The sequence below is a fragment of the Eremothecium sinecaudum genome, chromosome V (genome assembly GCF_001548555.1).
Source record: "Eremothecium sinecaudum strain ATCC 58844 chromosome V, complete sequence".
NCBI lineage: Eukaryota > Fungi > Ascomycota > Saccharomycetes > Saccharomycetales > Saccharomycetaceae > Eremothecium > Eremothecium sinecaudum.
Window position 1 is genome coordinate 486,988 of NC_030896.1, and position 16,097 is coordinate 503,084.

A 16,097-nucleotide genomic window follows, 5' to 3' on the forward strand; every position below is an offset into this window, starting at 1 on the left:
GCGATGAGCATTGAAAACTTTTCACGCTCTTTTTTTAAGTCTTCAATGTTGTGAGAAAAAAAAGAAATTAATATATTAGTCCCATCGCCTATTAAAGGGATAATGTCCTTAAGTATATACAGTATGTGCTACAATTATGCCCTCAGTGGCAGGCTAGAACGCCTAATGCTTCTTTTTACCTTTAGAACTGAAGAATAGGTCAACTTTCTTCTTAGGAGGCCTTTGTACAGGTGGTTCATCATCGCTTTCATTGTCTTTGGAATTGTCTGGGACGTCGGCAGATGAATATTTATGATTTAACTGAGATCGCTGATTATTTCTGACTTTGTATTTTAAAGCCACCATAGCTTTAGAGTCTTCTTTTCGAACTCTGTAAATACCATTTCCTTGTTGTCCTGTTTTATTGGCCTGCTTCTTTTTAGCTAACGTACTGACATTTTTGTCACTTTTAACAAATTCACCTATAGTGTGGATATCATTCTTGTCTTGGACGTTATAATTATCAGAGAGGTTCAATCCTGCACCGATTTGTACCACGGGGAGTTTTAGGAAGCTCGATTTAGATTCTGTGAGATCTTTTGATTCTTTTTCTGTAGCATCGTCGCCTAGCCACTCTAGTACTTTCGAAGCATTTCGGCTGAATGATGCTTGCAGTCTGGCCTGAAGCTCTTGTTTCTCTCTAATCTCTTTGCTTTTAGAGCCCGCCATGTCTACAAGGGATGTCTTAACAAGCTTAAACATAACTAATAGCTGCGCAATAGTTTTTTATTTTTTATATATATACCGTAAGACCAAGCTTAGCGGCGAATTTATAAATCACTGCAGAAATACAGTAGTTTATTACGGATTAAATATTACTTAAATGGCTAATTATGAGAGCTTAAACTCTTTCCGTTACGAGCCTTGTTTCTTTGCAACTTTTTCCTCTCCCCAAATCCTTCCTTATCCATTCCCATTAAGCTTTCTCTCTTGGCAGCGGTAACTTTAGCTAGTGCCTTTCTGAGAACGGCAGTATCACTGACCTTAGTGAACTCAGTCATTTTCTTATTTATCCTTTGTTCTATAGCCTCAATTCTCGAAATATCTTTTGGAGTTACAAAACATATTGACTCACCTTTCCTTCCACTACGTGCTGTACGACCAACTCTATGAATATAAGTGTCTGGATTACCTGGGATATCGTAGTTAACCACCAATTCTACTGTAGGTATATCCAAACCTCTAGCAGCAACATCTGTTGCAACCAGAATCTTACATGCATTGGCTCTAAACCGTTGTAGGGAATTGATACGTTCTTGCTGAGGCATTTGTGAATGCAATGCGGTACTCCGTAAATCCAAATGCTTAAGAGTTCTAAGAACAATTTCCGCAGACATGATTCTATTCACGAATATAATGGTGCTCTTCTCCTTATACTCATCACTTGTGAGAATTTGGTAAAGGTAGGCTTCTTTAACATGCTCTGGAAGCAACAGATATTCTATGCTCAAAGTCTCTGGTACAGAAATATTATCGAGCTCTTCGACTTGGTACGAAAATACGGGAGGCTTTCCTACTACTTGTGGACTGTCCTTTAAAGACTTTACCTGATCCGTCATCGTGGCAGTGAATAACAAGGTCTGTCTGTCTTCTTTTGGAGGTAAAACACCGATGCAGGTTGCCAGGTCATCACTGAATGTATTCGTTAAAAGCATATCTGCTTCATCTAAAACCAGATACCTAACTCTTTTCAAGCCGCCAATTGTATCATCTCCACTATGCATAACGTGATGAGCTAGCCTACCAGGTGTTGCAATAATGAAGTGAGGCTTGTTTTGCAGTTCAATAGCTTGCTCAACTATATTTTTACCTCCAACTATAAGTGCTACTCTAATGTTCATCATACTTCCCAAGGCTCTAAACTGTTCTGCAATTTGCATGGCCAGCTCCCTTGTTGGAGTCAAAACCAATCCAAACATACCTCTTGGATCTTCAGACCACTTTGTAAGCATCGGTGCTGCAAAAGCAATAGTCTTACCAGAACCAGTCTTAGCTCCACCTATACAATCACAGCCTTTTAGAATTTCAGGTATACATGCATGTTGAATAATAGTGGGTTGTCTGATTTGCATGCTATTCAGGGCCTCCACAAGCCATTTAGATACCCCCAAGGACTTAAAATCAGTAACCATGACGAAAACAACAACTTTAGAGATCAAAGTATTGTATCAACTCGTATATATGGAAATAATCGAAATTAGAATATGTACAGGCGTAGTATCTCTCATCTCACCACTTCCAAAATTTTTCAAAAAAAGTAACTGCGCGCGAGAGCTTGAGGTCCCCTCAATAAGGTAAAAAAGCATTATACAGGAAGTTTACCAGCACATTTAGCCATCTTATTGATTAACAAGTCAATATTTTCACCTTTTAATGCTGATATTGGTATAATGTCCCAATTCTGACTTTTACAGAACTGTTGCACTATTAAGTATTTTTGAAATGATTCGGGTTTCTCGTAGTCTATATCTGCCTTATTGCATACCACAAGGACATTTTTTTCAGAAACTTTATCAAGACCACCAAGTTCCTTTACTAAAGTCTTCAACTTATCAATAGGGTTCAAGTCCTCAAGACTTAGTACAAAAACAAGGCCCTTTGAACGTTCAATATGTCTTATAAATTCAAGGCCCATTCCTTTATCGTTAGATGCATCGTCAATAATACCGGGAATATCAGCAACAGTAAAGCTAGGTTTATCTATACCCATATTGATGGTGCCGATTGTTGGATTCAAGGTCGTAAACTCCCAGTGTCCAACTTTAGGCGTAGCATTTGATATTTTATTCAAAATAGTAGATTTACCTGCGTTAGGGAAGCCGACAAGACCTAAATCAGCAAGGCTTTTCAGCTCAAATAGAAAATACTGCTCAATACCAGCACGCCCTAGTTTTGCAAACCTAGGATTTCTTATTAAGTTTGTTAGGAAGTGCATATTACCCAAACCACCTTTCCCTCCGGAAAGTAGGCGGATAGGTGTAGTCGTCGCTTTGTCTAGATCAAGGCCAAAAAGTGGGAATGTATCATCCGCAAGCTCATTACGCATAATCTCTCTATCGTAATTTGACACTTTCTTATTTAAGGCCTGAAACCAGTCTTTCTCTAGATGATATTTTTCGTCCTTTTCTTTAAATATCCATCCTTGTCCCACCTTGTATGAGTTCCTAAAAAGCTGGATTGCTTTCGGCGTTATAGCCATTTTAGCCGCACCAACACATGGAATTTTAACAGCATTTTTATTTAGAATACTTCTTATAGAGCTTCCTGGTTCCCTGGCCATGGTATCCTGCAAGAACTTTCGTACTACTTTTGGGTGCAAGGACCACTTTATTACTGTCCCAATAGGAACACTAATGAGCAAATCCTTACCTTTAGCTCCATCAAACTGATCAGCCCCACCATTAGCTCCATCCTCTGCTATATAGGTGGTTTTCATTTTAGTAAGTGTATTAATACCAGGAACAGCTTGCACATAAATGCTTCCACCGTCACCCCCGTCACCTCCATCTGGAGGGCCAATAGATCTACCTGCATCTCTGAAAAATGACACCACACCGTTACCTCCGCTGCCGCTTTTACATTTAACAATTCTCAAATCGACAAAGTTAGACTGCTGAACTCTTCTATTCTTGTTCGCCTGCAAATACGCAACTGAAGTGAAATTCGAAAGCAACGACTTTACTACAATATACTTCGAGTCAGGAGGAGTTGAAACAACTTCATATAGACCTCCATCAGGACCTTGAAGCTTATAGGTATCTAATTCTTCTATAGAGTTAGCAATTGGCTCTGTTTCTATGCTTCCACCGGCTAAGGTTCCAAGATCCGACAACCATCTCTCATTTTCAGAAGCGCGCGGGCTATTATCGGGGATATTAGCAATAGTTCTTACCAATGCCCTACGTTGTATTCCCAAAGCTCTGGTTAACATGTTTGTCTTGTTTTTACTCTATATATCATTGCAACGCAAGGCCGCCATACAGAGTTTTTCATGTTGTGAGATTCTAAACTCACCGCTCTGGCCGATGTATGGGTTTAACTACAAATAATACATGCAATGCCTCTAAGTACCTCGTTATAACTCTAACTGGCTGCTAATAACCCTCTTCGCTCTCTTAGAGCTACATTTTCACTCCATTTCAACGTCCATTTTGCTCTCTTGTGGAATTGACGCTTTGATAGACTGAACCGATTGCAAGAGTTTCCTAATAGAATTCGGATTATCACCAAAAAGTAGCGATTCCAAATTTTCCCACTTGGAGCTCCATGCTGCAACACTCTTGGTCAACTCCTTCAGACTAGTTGCTATTAGGTACTTGTTTTCCAAGTGATACTTCGCTCTCGTTGACCGAATATTCTCAAAATACTGCATCATCTCTGAACGAAGCTTCATAGTGTCATCCACGGCTTCCCCGTGCTGGTCATATCGCTCCAAAACCGGTAGAAGCTCCGCAGGAAAGTGTTCACGGTTCACAACTATGTGATCCGTGCCCTCCTGGTTCGCTATAGGAAAACTCATGTCTGTAGAAAAATCATTCAGCAGCTTCAAGTGCTTCATCCACTCAAAATTTAGTAGTCGTAGCTCCTTTAAGTAATTATAAAGGTTATCCGGGTTCCCCAAGTCTGTTGGACTAACCTTTAACTTACTCTTAGCAACATCCGATGAGGGCCCAATTTTCATTTTAGTATTATAGCTTTCAATACTATTAATATTATTAATTCTTAGATTGATAAGGGAGCTGAATAGCTCATCACTTCCCTTTTTGAGGCTTTTCAGCAATGCTATCTTGTCCTCATCGCTTTTCTCTTCATTAGCCAGACCATCAAGAATATCTAGAACTTCTTGCGCCAGATTATAATTTTCATCTAGATAACCCTGTTGCTCGTTTAGCAAGTCCATATACCTCGTGCTCATCCTCACTAGCGATTATAGAACCCGTCGTTTAGCTGTCTACCTCTTGATTTCATCTTTTGATGAGTTCATTAGAAGAATACGCCTGGAATTTTTTGTGTTCACAAGAAAAGAATAGGCAATATGAGAAACAGTATATAGGTTAAAGCACTAAACAGACTGACAATGACCAAAGCTATGCTCTCTGAACCTTTATTGGAGATTAAAAACAGGTTAAGGAAGTCTAGTAAAGAATTATCTCAATTGAAGTTATTCCAGAGTGCTAGATGGTCTTCAGAAGCTTTGACCGGGATGTGCGAGATCCCTGAAGAGCAAGAGGTTAAAGAATTTGATGATGAATCTCCTCTAAAGAATAGAACTTCAATTACAGCTACAAATTCGTTTCTTGAACGTGGTTTTCAAGAAGCAGAACATTTAGAGGATAAACAGTATGATTTGTTTCTGTTAGCGTCGAATTTGTTTGACTGTAAGGAATATGACCGCTGTGCTTACTTCCTAAGGAACGAGAAGCACCCAAGGTTGAAGTTTTTACGTTTATACAGTCGATTTCTGTCGTGGGATAAGAAGACTCAGGAGTCCAGTTCCGATGTTTTGACTAAACCTGCTGATATTTCGCAGAAGGATCCGGCGGCGGGCACTAACGTTGATGATTGGGTTGATGATAGGAACTCTGTCACAAAGAGGGCAGCGAATATACAGTCACAAATGGTCTTTGATTTAGGGACTGGTGAAAAGATAAGTATAACTTTGATTTCGCGGGAGCTTGAGTCGTATTTGATAGAGATTCAGCAGACAGACTCCACCGCGAAATCGGGACTAGGATTTGCGCTTCTTTACTATCTACGAGGAATACTAGAGAAGAAGCAAGGGTTGGCGAGTGAGGCTATTAAGTCTCTTGTAAAGTCTTTAGAACTTTATCCGTTCAATTGGACGTGCTGGTGCGAATTATCTACGTGTATTACGCGAACGGATGAGTCTCTATTACTCTTAAAACATCTCCGCGACATGTTTCCTTTGGATGAGCATGATAAGGATGGGAATTCCATTATGTTGAGATTTTTTAAGATATACATTTTCAAGGATTTTGGTGGCGAATTTGAGAATTTTATGGATGAACTGGATTACTTGCTGAATATATTTCCCAACTTCTCCTTCTTAAAATCGGAGCTAGCATTAATCAATTACCATTATATGGACTATGCGAACGCCGAGCTGATTTTCGACGAAATCGTGAAATTAGATCCCTACAGACTAGATGACCTAGACACATATTCAAACATCCTTTACGTGATACAAAAGCCGCATAAACTAGCATACTTGTCTCAGTTTGCGGCTGATGTAGACGCTTACAGACCAGAAACATGCTGTATCATTGCTAACTACTTTAGCGCAAAGCAGCAACATGAGAAAGCCATCATGTATTTTCGCAGGGCGTTAACACTAAACAAGACCTGCACGAATGCATGGACGTTGATGGGCCATGAGTTTGTGGAGATGAAAAACTCACACGCTGCAATTGAATGCTATCGGAGAGCTGTAGACATTAATCCATGTGACTTTAAAGCTTGGTACGGGTTGGGTCAGGCATATGAAGTCTTGGATAGACACCTGTATGCATTGTACTATCTACAAAAAGCCTGTTCTTTGAAACCTTTGGACAAAAGAATGTGGCAGGCTCTCGCAAATTGCTATGATAAGCTAGATAGACCAAACCAGGCAATTAAATGTTTCCAAAGGGCATCACAACTATCAAATGACCAGGATATCACCATCCTTTTTTACCTCGCAACACTGTATGAACGCGTGCAAGATGCAATATCCTGCAAAAATTACATGTTAAAATGTATTGAGGTAGAGGAAGCCAACCAAGGCGTGTTATTAGATGAGTGCGCCAAGGCCAGACTATGGCTTGCAAGGCATGAAGTTAAACATAGAAACTTTCCAGCCGCGTACAATTATGCTAGCGGCGTCACACACGGAACTTCACAAGAAATTGAAGCGGCTAGAGTAATAGCCAGGGAATGTCGGAAAAGAATGGAGTATCAGTAAACTGACGGGCTCAAGTAAATAGGACTACTTTATAGTATAATCATGCGAATTTGGAATTATTCGTAGTAAGGTGTATGGGTGTTATTATAACTCTGTAATATTGGAAAATTCATTCCTCATCTCTTCTTGGTGATCTTCTAACAAGCTGTGTAAATAGAGATCACAGTCCATAGTTAGGAAGGTGTGAAGAGAGATCTCTACTGGTATCGTTATTAGATCTTTTGATAATTAATAATTGAATTATATTTATCCGATTTACTCTGAATAACTATGAGTGGTTTACCTCCACCTCCACCACCACCACCAGGTTTTCATGGAAATCATAATGGCAACTATAATAATAGGAGTAATCTACCTCCACCACCGCCACCACCGCCACCAACATCTGTAGAACAAGGTCCTTCATTAAAAGAATCCAAGGGTATTGGTGCTCCACCATTACCTCCCCCACCTCCACCGCCTCTGTCAAACGAAATTCCAAAAGATAATACAGAAATTCGGTCTGATTTGTTAAGATCTCCTGATGAAGACTTGGTGGTAGTAAGCAAAGGCAAAGATACGAGTTCAAAGAAAAATAGAAGCAAAAAAAGGCGTACTGGTGGTCTTGTATATTCTCATAAGGTGGAGCTGCCTCCGGAACATCTGAGAAAAATCGTAAATGACCACACAGATATGAGTTCCAAGAGGTTTAACTATGATAAGCGAGCCTTTTTGGGAGCTCTAAAGTATATGCCACATGCATTGTTAAAGCTACTGGAAAATATGCCTCAACCATGGGAGCAAGTTAAAGAAGTTAAAGTTCTGTACCATCACTCGGGTGCTATTACGTTCATTAACGAGATCCCCAGGGTTATTGAACCCGTGTACAAAGCACAATGGTCTGCAATGTGGTTAGCAATGAGAAGAGAAAAAAGAGATCGAAAACATTTCAAACGGATGCGCTTTCCTCCATTTGACGACGATGAGCCGCCACTTTCATTTACAGAACATATCGAAGGTATTCAACCATTGGATCCTATTATACTTGAACTAGACAACGAAGATGATGCGTCTGTAAAGCACTGGTTCTACGAAGGAAGGCCTCTGGTGTACGATAACAGATATGTCAACGGACCCTCCTACAGAAAATGGAAGTTGGACAATGATATTATGTGTAATCTACACAGATTATCTACACCACTGCTCGGTGATGTTTTAGATAAAAATCAACTCTATTTATTTGACAAAAAATCCTTTTTTACTGCTAAGGCTTTGAATAATGCCATACCTGGTGGTCCAAAATTCGAGCCATTATACCCTAATGAGGAAGAAGAAGACTATAATGAATTCAATAGCGTTGATAGGATCATATTTGGGGTCCCAATTCGAACTGAGTATAAAATTGCATTTCCTCATCTGTATGCTACCAGACCGAGATCCGTGGAGATATCGTGGTACCATAATCCAATCTCCTGTCTATTGAAAGGTGACGATGACCCAGACTCATCAGTGTTTTATTTTGATCAAACTTTAAACCCAATAGTGCCTTTCAACAAAAAAGTCAAAACAGACTTTGAGCTACAGCCATCGGATGATTTTACACTTCCGGCTGATTTCACTCCTATAATGCATGAGAACGAACTTGAATTTCCTGCCGCTAAAGATGCTATTTCATTATATCATGCACCATTTCCCTTTAACAGAAGAGTAGGTAATATGGTGCGAGCCCAAGATGTTGCTTTGGTTAAAGATTGGTATTTACGGGGCTCTGATGAGAACCTCCCCATCAAGGTTCGGGTATCATATCAAAAACAACTTAAGAATTACGTTCTTAATGAACTAAAGAAATCGCGCCCATCGAAGCATAAAAAGATCAAACTATTAAAGACTTTGAAGAATACAAAGTACTTCCAGCAGACCACTATAGATTGGGTAGAGGCTGGACTGCAGATATGCCGACAAGGATTCAATATGCTCAATTTACTAATTCATAAAAAAGGGCTTACATATTTGCATTTGGATTATAATTTCAATTTGAAACCAACCAAAACTTTGACGACTAAGGAAAGAAAAAAGTCCCGCTTTGGAAACGCTTTTCACTTACTCAGAGAGCTACTAAAGGTAGTTAAACTGCTTGTTGATGCTCACGTTCAATATAGGTTGGGTAACGTTGATGCATTTCAATTGGCAGATGGCATTTATTACATTCTTAACCATCTTGGCCAACTTACAGGGGTTTACAGATACAAGTATAAGGTAATGCACCAGATAAGAGCTTGTAAAGATTTAAAACACATCGTGTATCATAGGTTTAACAAAGTTATAGGTAAAGGGCCAGGTTGTGGATTCTGGCAGCCTGCATGGAGAGTATGGATATTCTTTATGAGGGGTATTATTCCTTTATTAGAGAGATGGTTGGGAAATTTACTGACTCGTCAGTTTGAAGGCCGCTCTAATGAAGTCGTAAAGACAACGACTAAACAGCGTGTTGATGCCTATTACGATTTGGAACTTCGAGCAGCTGTGATGAATGACATTTTAGACATGATTCCTGAAGGTTTAAAACAAAATAAGGCTCGTACGATTCTTCAACATTTGAGTGAAGCTTGGCGCTGTTGGAAAGCAAATATTCCTTGGAATGTACCCGGAATGCCGCTTCCTATTAAAAATATTATTGAGAGGTATGTGAAAGCTAAAGCTGATGGCTGGATATCATCTGCTCATTACAATCGTACAAAAATAAGAAGTGGTGTGCACGTGGAAAAAACGGTTGTTAAAAAGAATCTAGGTCGACTAACAAGATTGTGGATTAAAAATGAGCAGGAGCGCCAACAACAAATCGAAAGAGATGGACCGGAGATTTCTCCGATGGAGGCGACAACAGTTTTTGCAACAATGGTTGATTGGCTGGAATCACGGAATTTTTCACCAATACCTTTTCCGCCTTTAACATACAAGAATGATACAAAAATTCTAGTATTGGCATTAGAGAATCTGAAGGATGCGTATGCATCAAAAGTGCGGCTTAATGCGGCAGAAAGAGAAGAACTAGCGCTAATTGAAGAAGCATACGACAATCCTCACGACACACTGAATAGAGTGAAAAAATATCTGTTAACACAACGCGTTTTTAAACCTGTTGAATTGTCGATGGTTGATCATTACCAGTATATTTCACCTGTGTATACTGTCGATCCTCTAGAAAAAATCACTGACGCATATTTAGACCAATACCTGTGGTATGAGGCAGATAAACGACAGTTATTCCCAAATTGGGTCAAGCCAAGTGATTCTGAGATTGCTCCGTTATTGGTGTACAAATGGTGCCAAGGAATAAATAATATACATGAGGTTTGGGATGTTTCTAAAGGGCAATCCACTGTTATGTTGCAGACGTCATTAGAAGGATTAGCAGAGAAGATGGACTTCACATTAGTTAATCGGTTGTTAAGATTAGTAATGGATCCTAACCTTGCAGATTATGTTTCAGCGAAAAACAACGTTACAATTACATTCAAAGATATGAGTCATGTTAATAAATATGGTCTTCTTCGTGGACTCCAGCATGCTGCATTTGTCTATCAATATTATGGTTTAGTATTGGATTTATTGATATTGGGACCAGAGAGAGCCCAGGAGTTGGCTGGTCCACCTAATGCTCCTAATGAATTTTTACAATTTAATGACCAAGCAACTGAAACTAAATCCCCAATTCGACTATATTCTCGGTACTTAGATAAGGTTTCAATTTTATTTCATTTCGACGAAGCTGAGGCTGATGATCTAGTACAAGACTATTTATCTGAAAATCCAGATCCAAACTTTGAGAACGCAATTGGTTATAATAATAAGAAATGCTGGCCAAGAGATTTACGTATGAGGCTCATACGCCAAGATGTTAACCTGGGGCGGGCGGTATTTTGGGAAGTAGTTAATCGTGTACCACCATCCTTTGCGAACATATCTTGGGAAAATACATTTTCGTCCGTATACAGCAAAAATAACCCTAACTTGTTATTTACTATGTGCGGTTTTGAAGTTCGTATTTTACCCAAGATTAGAATGGAAGAAATAGTATCTTCTGCAGAGAGCGTGTGGGATCTTACGAATAAAGTGACTATGGAAAGAACCGCGAAAGCTTACTTGAAGGTTAGTGATAGCGAGATAGATGAATTCGAATCTCGTATTCGAGGTATCATGCTTTCATCTGGTTCAACAACGTTCACTAAGATTGCTTCAAAGTGGAATACTGCCTTAATTGGGTTATTTACCTACTTTAGGGAAGCAGTTGTCGCTAGTGATCGTTTATTGGATGTTCTAGTTAAATGTGAAACTAGAATACAAAATAGAGTGAAGCTAGGACTAAATTCAAAGATGCCTACGCGCTTTCCACCAGCCGTTTTCTATACTCCTAAAGAATTAGGTGGGTTGGGCATGCTTAGCGCATCGCATATTTTAATTCCTGCATCCGACTTGAACTGGTCAAAGCAAACAGAAACTGGTATAACCCATTTCCGGGCAGGTATGACACATGAAGATGATAAGCTTATCCCTACTATCTTCCGTTACATCACTACATGGGAGAATGAGTTTTTAGACTCTCAAAGAGTATGGGCAGATTACGTTTCTAAACGTAAAGCTGCTATTCAAGAAAATCGCCGGTTATCCTTTGAAGAACTTGAAGGTTCATGGGATAGAGGTATTCCTAGAATCAGCACATTATTCCAAAAAGATCGTCATACTTTAGCCTATGACAAAGGACATCGTATACGTAAGGAGTTCAAAAAATTCTCACTGGATCGCACAAACTCTTTTTGGTGGACAAACGGCCGTCATGATGGCAAGTTGTGGAATCTAAATGCCTATAGAACTGACGTTATCCAGGCTTTGGGGGGTATAGAAACCATTTTAGAACACACTTTGTTTAAAGGCACAGGTTTTAGCTCTTGGGAAGGGCTTTTCTGGGAAAAAGCTTCGGGATTTGAGGATTCGATGCAATTTAAGAGGCTAACACATGCCCAGCGTACTGGTTTAAGCCAAATTCCAAATCGTAGATTTACCTTATGGTGGTCACCAACTATTAATAGAGCGAATGTGTATGTTGGGTTTTTGGTACAATTGGACTTAACGGGTATTTTCTTACACGGTAAGATTCCTACACTGAAGATTTCATTAATTCAAATATTCCGTGCACATTTATGGCAGAAAATACATGAAAGTGTTGTATTTGATATCTGTCAAATTCTGGATGGAGAGATGGACGTACTTCAAGTTGAAACTGTGAATAAAGAGGCGGTTCATCCTCGGAAATCATACAAAATGAATTCTTCTGCTGCGGATATAACTCTGACAAGTGTTTATAAATGGGAAGTTTCAAAACCATCATTACTACATCAAACTGGTGATAAATATAACTCTGTTTCAACTAACAAGCTGTGGATTGATGTTCAATTAAGATACGGTGATTATGATTCTCACGATATCTCTAGGTACGTCCGAGCAAAATTCCTTGATTATACTACAGATAATATTAGCATGTATCCTACTCAAACTGGTGTCATGATTGCCATTGATCTGGCTTATAACATGTATGATGCGTATGGTAACTGGTTTGACGGTTTTAAAACTTTAATACAGAACAGTATGAAAACTATCATGAAGGCCAACCCATCCCTATATGTTTTACGTGAGCGTATTAGAAAAGGTCTTCAAATATATCAATCTCAAACTCAGGAACCCTTCTTAAACTCAACTAATTACGCAGAGCTCTTTAACGATGATCTCAAATTCTTCGTTGACGATACAAATGTCTATCGTGTTACTGTTCATAGAACCTATGAGGGTAATGTCGCAACGAAGCCCATTAATGGTTGCATATTTGTTCTAGATCCTAAGACAGGACAGTTGTATTTGAAGATTATTCATACCTCTGTCTGGGCAGGCCAGAAGCGTTTGAGCCAATTGGCCAAATGGAAAGCAGCCGAAGAAGTTACTGCCTTAGTGAATTCTCTACCAAAAGAAGAGCAACCTAAACAAATAATTGTGACTCGTAAAGCAATGATGGATCCACTGGAAGTTCATATGCTTGACTTCCCTAATATTACTATAAGGCCTACTGAATTGAGACTACCATTTTCTGCTGCACTATCGATAGAGAAATTAAACGAGGTTGTTATGAAGGCTAGCGAACCGCAAATGGTTTTGTTTAACATTTTTGACGATTGGCTAGAAAGGTTCTCCTCATTCACTGCATTCTCAAGACTGATCTTATTATTAAGAGCACTAAAAACTAACGAAGAAAAGGCGCAGATGATATTGAAAGCGGATCCTACAATTCCCATTTTACCTCATCATCTGTGGCCATCATTCAGTGATGAGCAGTGGGTGGATATTGAACTTCAAATGCGGGATCTAATATTGTCAGAGTACGCAAAGAAGTATAATGTGGATATTGCTACATTGACGCAGACAGAAATTAAGGATATCATTCTAGGTCAGAATATTAAAGCTCCATCTGTGAAAAGACAACAAATGGCGGAGTTAGAAGCCTCAAACTCTGCAGATGCAGAAAGAATGGATGCAGGTGCTTCTACAGCAATGAAGACAAAGAGCGTAAACGTACAGGGAGAGGAAATCACAGTTGTAACCTCTTCTGGGTATGAGACACAATCCTTCAACTCTAAAAACGAATGGCGTAAGCGAGCCATTGAAAGCTCGTTATTGTATCTGAGGTTGAAAAATGTGTATGTCTCTGGAGAAGACTTCGTAGAGGACAAGAATATATTTGTTCTACCGAGGAATATTCTAAAGAAATTTGTAGAAATTGCAGATGTTAAAATTCAGATTGGTGGTTTTATTTACGGCAAGTCTCCAGATGGTCATCCTAACATTAAAGAAGTTAAAACGCTTGTTATTTGTCCGCAGCTAGGCAATAATCAAATTGTGCAATTAAGCGCAGTGCCACAACATAGTAGATACTTGGAAGACCTAGAATTGCTTGGTTGGATGCATACAAAGTCCACAGATGAAAACCATATGACTCAATCGGAGGTAATACTCCATTCAAAATTTTTTGCGAATATTAAGCGTGATGTTGTCGATTTAACAGTCGGTTTAATTCCAGGTGCTGTTTCATTATCCGCATTTACTCTAACTGAACAGGGCTATGAATGGGGAATTGACAATAAAGATATATTAAACCCCTCACCGGAAGGTTTTGAAACTAATATGAGTGAAAAAGCCCAATTGTTACTATCAGAGCGCATTATGGGTAACTTTTTAGTTCCCAAGTCTGATATATGGAATTATGCATTTATGGGGGCAGGTTTCAGTATCGAATCAAGTTATGATCTCAAGATGGATATACCACTTGACTTTTATAATGAATTACACCGTGCTCCACATTTTATTCAATTTACTGAATTCATGGATGCAGAAGATCTAGAAGCAGAGCAAGAGGATGTTTTTGCGTAGACGTCGAATTCCAACTGTATTATTAAAAGTTAAATACTAGGTAATGCTGTCTTTATTTATAATTATGCTGTTTTAGTAACACATTCCAGCATATCTATCCACAGAAGCATATAAGGGACGTCCCTTTAATTAATTCTGACTTTCTGCTTATTCTCAAAGTAGTACTAAAGATGTCCGAGAGTACGCTTTTTCATCTATGATGCTCATCGCAACTTGACTAAATATACCACGCAAATTTATTAAAGGAACTAAAATAGACTATTAACTATTAAAGTAAGCGTTATTGATATGGGAAGAATTATTGAGCCTCCATTGCAGAAGAAAAATGTCTCCGCTAAGCTACAAACAAAGATGCAAGAGCTTATGCGATCAGTAGCTGAGAAAAGGCGACAAGCAGAAGCCAAGGAAAGAAATACTATACTGGCAAAGAACTGTATATTAGACCTGATAAGGCTGAGATATAACTTCCAAGCTATACTTGACTGTACTGGTGTTGATAAAGGCTTTCTAACGGAATTGTATAAGTCGTTAAATTTTCCAATAAACGTTAAGACGGCTTCCATTTCACCATCATTCCATTCACCATCGGATATAGCATTGGCAGATTGTAACTCAGCTCAAGAGTTTAATCATACCAATAATAACCATCAAAACGATACTTCGAGCTGCTATAGTGATTCCAAGACACCAAGATGGCTCAACAATCTGGTAATTGATTTAACAAGCAGCGACTCGGAGGCTGAGTGCTCGTCTGATAACAGAATTGAGTTAAGATGCCCAGACTCTATTAGTGACTTTTACAATGGTACTAGCAGTACCGATATTGCTTCTGATGTGCAGGAGGACACGAGCAGAGGAGACGACACAGCGAAGAACATTTTATCGGAAATCTCACATGTTTTAGTGAAATCCAAAATTGAGCTAAACCGCATAAAGACTCTGTACAAGCTTAAAAACTCGACAGTGCCGTCACATCTTTATCCCCAGCTTTTGAGGCAGAAAAATCAGTTTATTTCGCATGTTAACTCAGTATTTCATGAGCTTGGTATCCTTGTGCAAGATAATGAGACCGAGTCATCAGTTAGACGTCCTTCAAAGCGTCTCAGAAATGCTGATGAAACTGCAAATGATGAACTCCCCGCTAGTAAATTTCAAGTACGAAATTCAAATGTTACTACCAATAAAACAGTTATAACCCCAAGAACAAGCACTCCAACTATCATGGAAGACAATGGTTCCGACATTACTAACATGAACTTGGACAGAAGAGAAACTTTAGCTCAGAGAACTCCTTCGAGTTCCTCTATATCAACTATTTCTGCAGACTTCGAACCGAGTGAGAGTGGCATCCCAAGCAGTAGCATATCACGCTCTAGAAACGATTTAACAAATAAACTTGAATCAAGCCAAGAGAGTATGTATGAAAAAGCGATTATTACTAAAGATAGTAAAGCAAAGGTATTTACGCAGTATCAATCATTGAGACCCTTTGAAAGCAATACTGATCCTAAAACTACGAGTGAAGAAGTGATATGCCCAAAAGAGATTCTGGAGGGAAGTTGTCAGGATTCAAAATGCCCATTTACACATATATCATGACTCTAATGTGTACATTTTTACCTATGTACTAAATCTTCATGTATTT

At 39.0% G+C, this 16,097-nt stretch overlaps 7 protein-coding genes across 7 annotated transcripts; 3 read left to right on the forward strand and 4 right to left on the reverse strand.

The window, feature by feature from the left end:
• Positions 1 to 162: 162 nt before the first annotated feature.
• Positions 163 to 741, reverse strand: NOP19 (Nop19p; the record flags this gene model as incomplete). The annotated part of the gene is made up of 1 exon (XM_018132539.1): positions 163 to 741. One exon carries the CDS (start codon positions 739 to 741, stop codon positions 163 to 165), a length of 579 nt encoding a protein of 192 aa, XP_017988180.1.
• Positions 742 to 866: 125 nt separating this feature from the next.
• Positions 867 to 2,171, reverse strand: DBP8 (ATP-dependent RNA helicase DBP8; the record flags this gene model as incomplete). Its single annotated transcript, XM_018132538.1, has 1 exon — positions 867 to 2,171. One exon carries the CDS (start codon positions 2,169 to 2,171, stop codon positions 867 to 869), a length of 1,305 nt encoding a protein of 434 aa, XP_017988181.1.
• Positions 2,172 to 2,344: 173 nt separating this feature from the next.
• Positions 2,345 to 3,970, reverse strand: MTG2 (putative GTPase MTG2; the record flags this gene model as incomplete). Its single annotated transcript, XM_018132537.1, has 1 exon — positions 2,345 to 3,970. The coding sequence occupies one exon, from the start codon at positions 3,968 to 3,970 to the stop codon at positions 2,345 to 2,347; it is 1,626 nt and encodes a 541-aa protein (XP_017988182.1).
• A 198-nt stretch (positions 3,971 to 4,168) lies between these two features.
• On the reverse strand, positions 4,169 to 4,954 carry THP2 (Thp2p; the record flags this gene model as incomplete). Its single annotated transcript, XM_018132536.1, has 1 exon — positions 4,169 to 4,954. One exon carries the CDS (start codon positions 4,952 to 4,954, stop codon positions 4,169 to 4,171), a length of 786 nt encoding a protein of 261 aa, XP_017988183.1.
• A 162-nt stretch (positions 4,955 to 5,116) lies between these two features.
• Positions 5,117 to 7,000, forward strand: CDC23 (anaphase promoting complex subunit CDC23; the record flags this gene model as incomplete). The annotated part of the gene is made up of 1 exon (XM_018132535.1): positions 5,117 to 7,000. The coding sequence occupies one exon, from the start codon at positions 5,117 to 5,119 to the stop codon at positions 6,998 to 7,000; it is 1,884 nt and encodes a 627-aa protein (XP_017988184.1).
• Positions 7,001 to 7,270: 270 nt separating this feature from the next.
• On the forward strand, positions 7,271 to 14,452 carry PRP8 (U4/U6-U5 snRNP complex subunit PRP8; the record flags this gene model as incomplete). The annotated part of the gene is made up of 1 exon (XM_018132534.1): positions 7,271 to 14,452. The coding sequence occupies one exon, from the start codon at positions 7,271 to 7,273 to the stop codon at positions 14,450 to 14,452; it is 7,182 nt and encodes a 2,393-aa protein (XP_017988185.1).
• Positions 14,453 to 14,740: 288 nt separating this feature from the next.
• On the forward strand, positions 14,741 to 16,051 carry AW171_hschr53124 (HEL090Wp; the record flags this gene model as incomplete). The annotated part of the gene is made up of 1 exon (XM_018132533.1): positions 14,741 to 16,051. One exon carries the CDS (start codon positions 14,741 to 14,743, stop codon positions 16,049 to 16,051), a length of 1,311 nt encoding a protein of 436 aa, XP_017988186.1.
• Between the last annotated feature and the right edge of the window lie 46 nt (positions 16,052 to 16,097).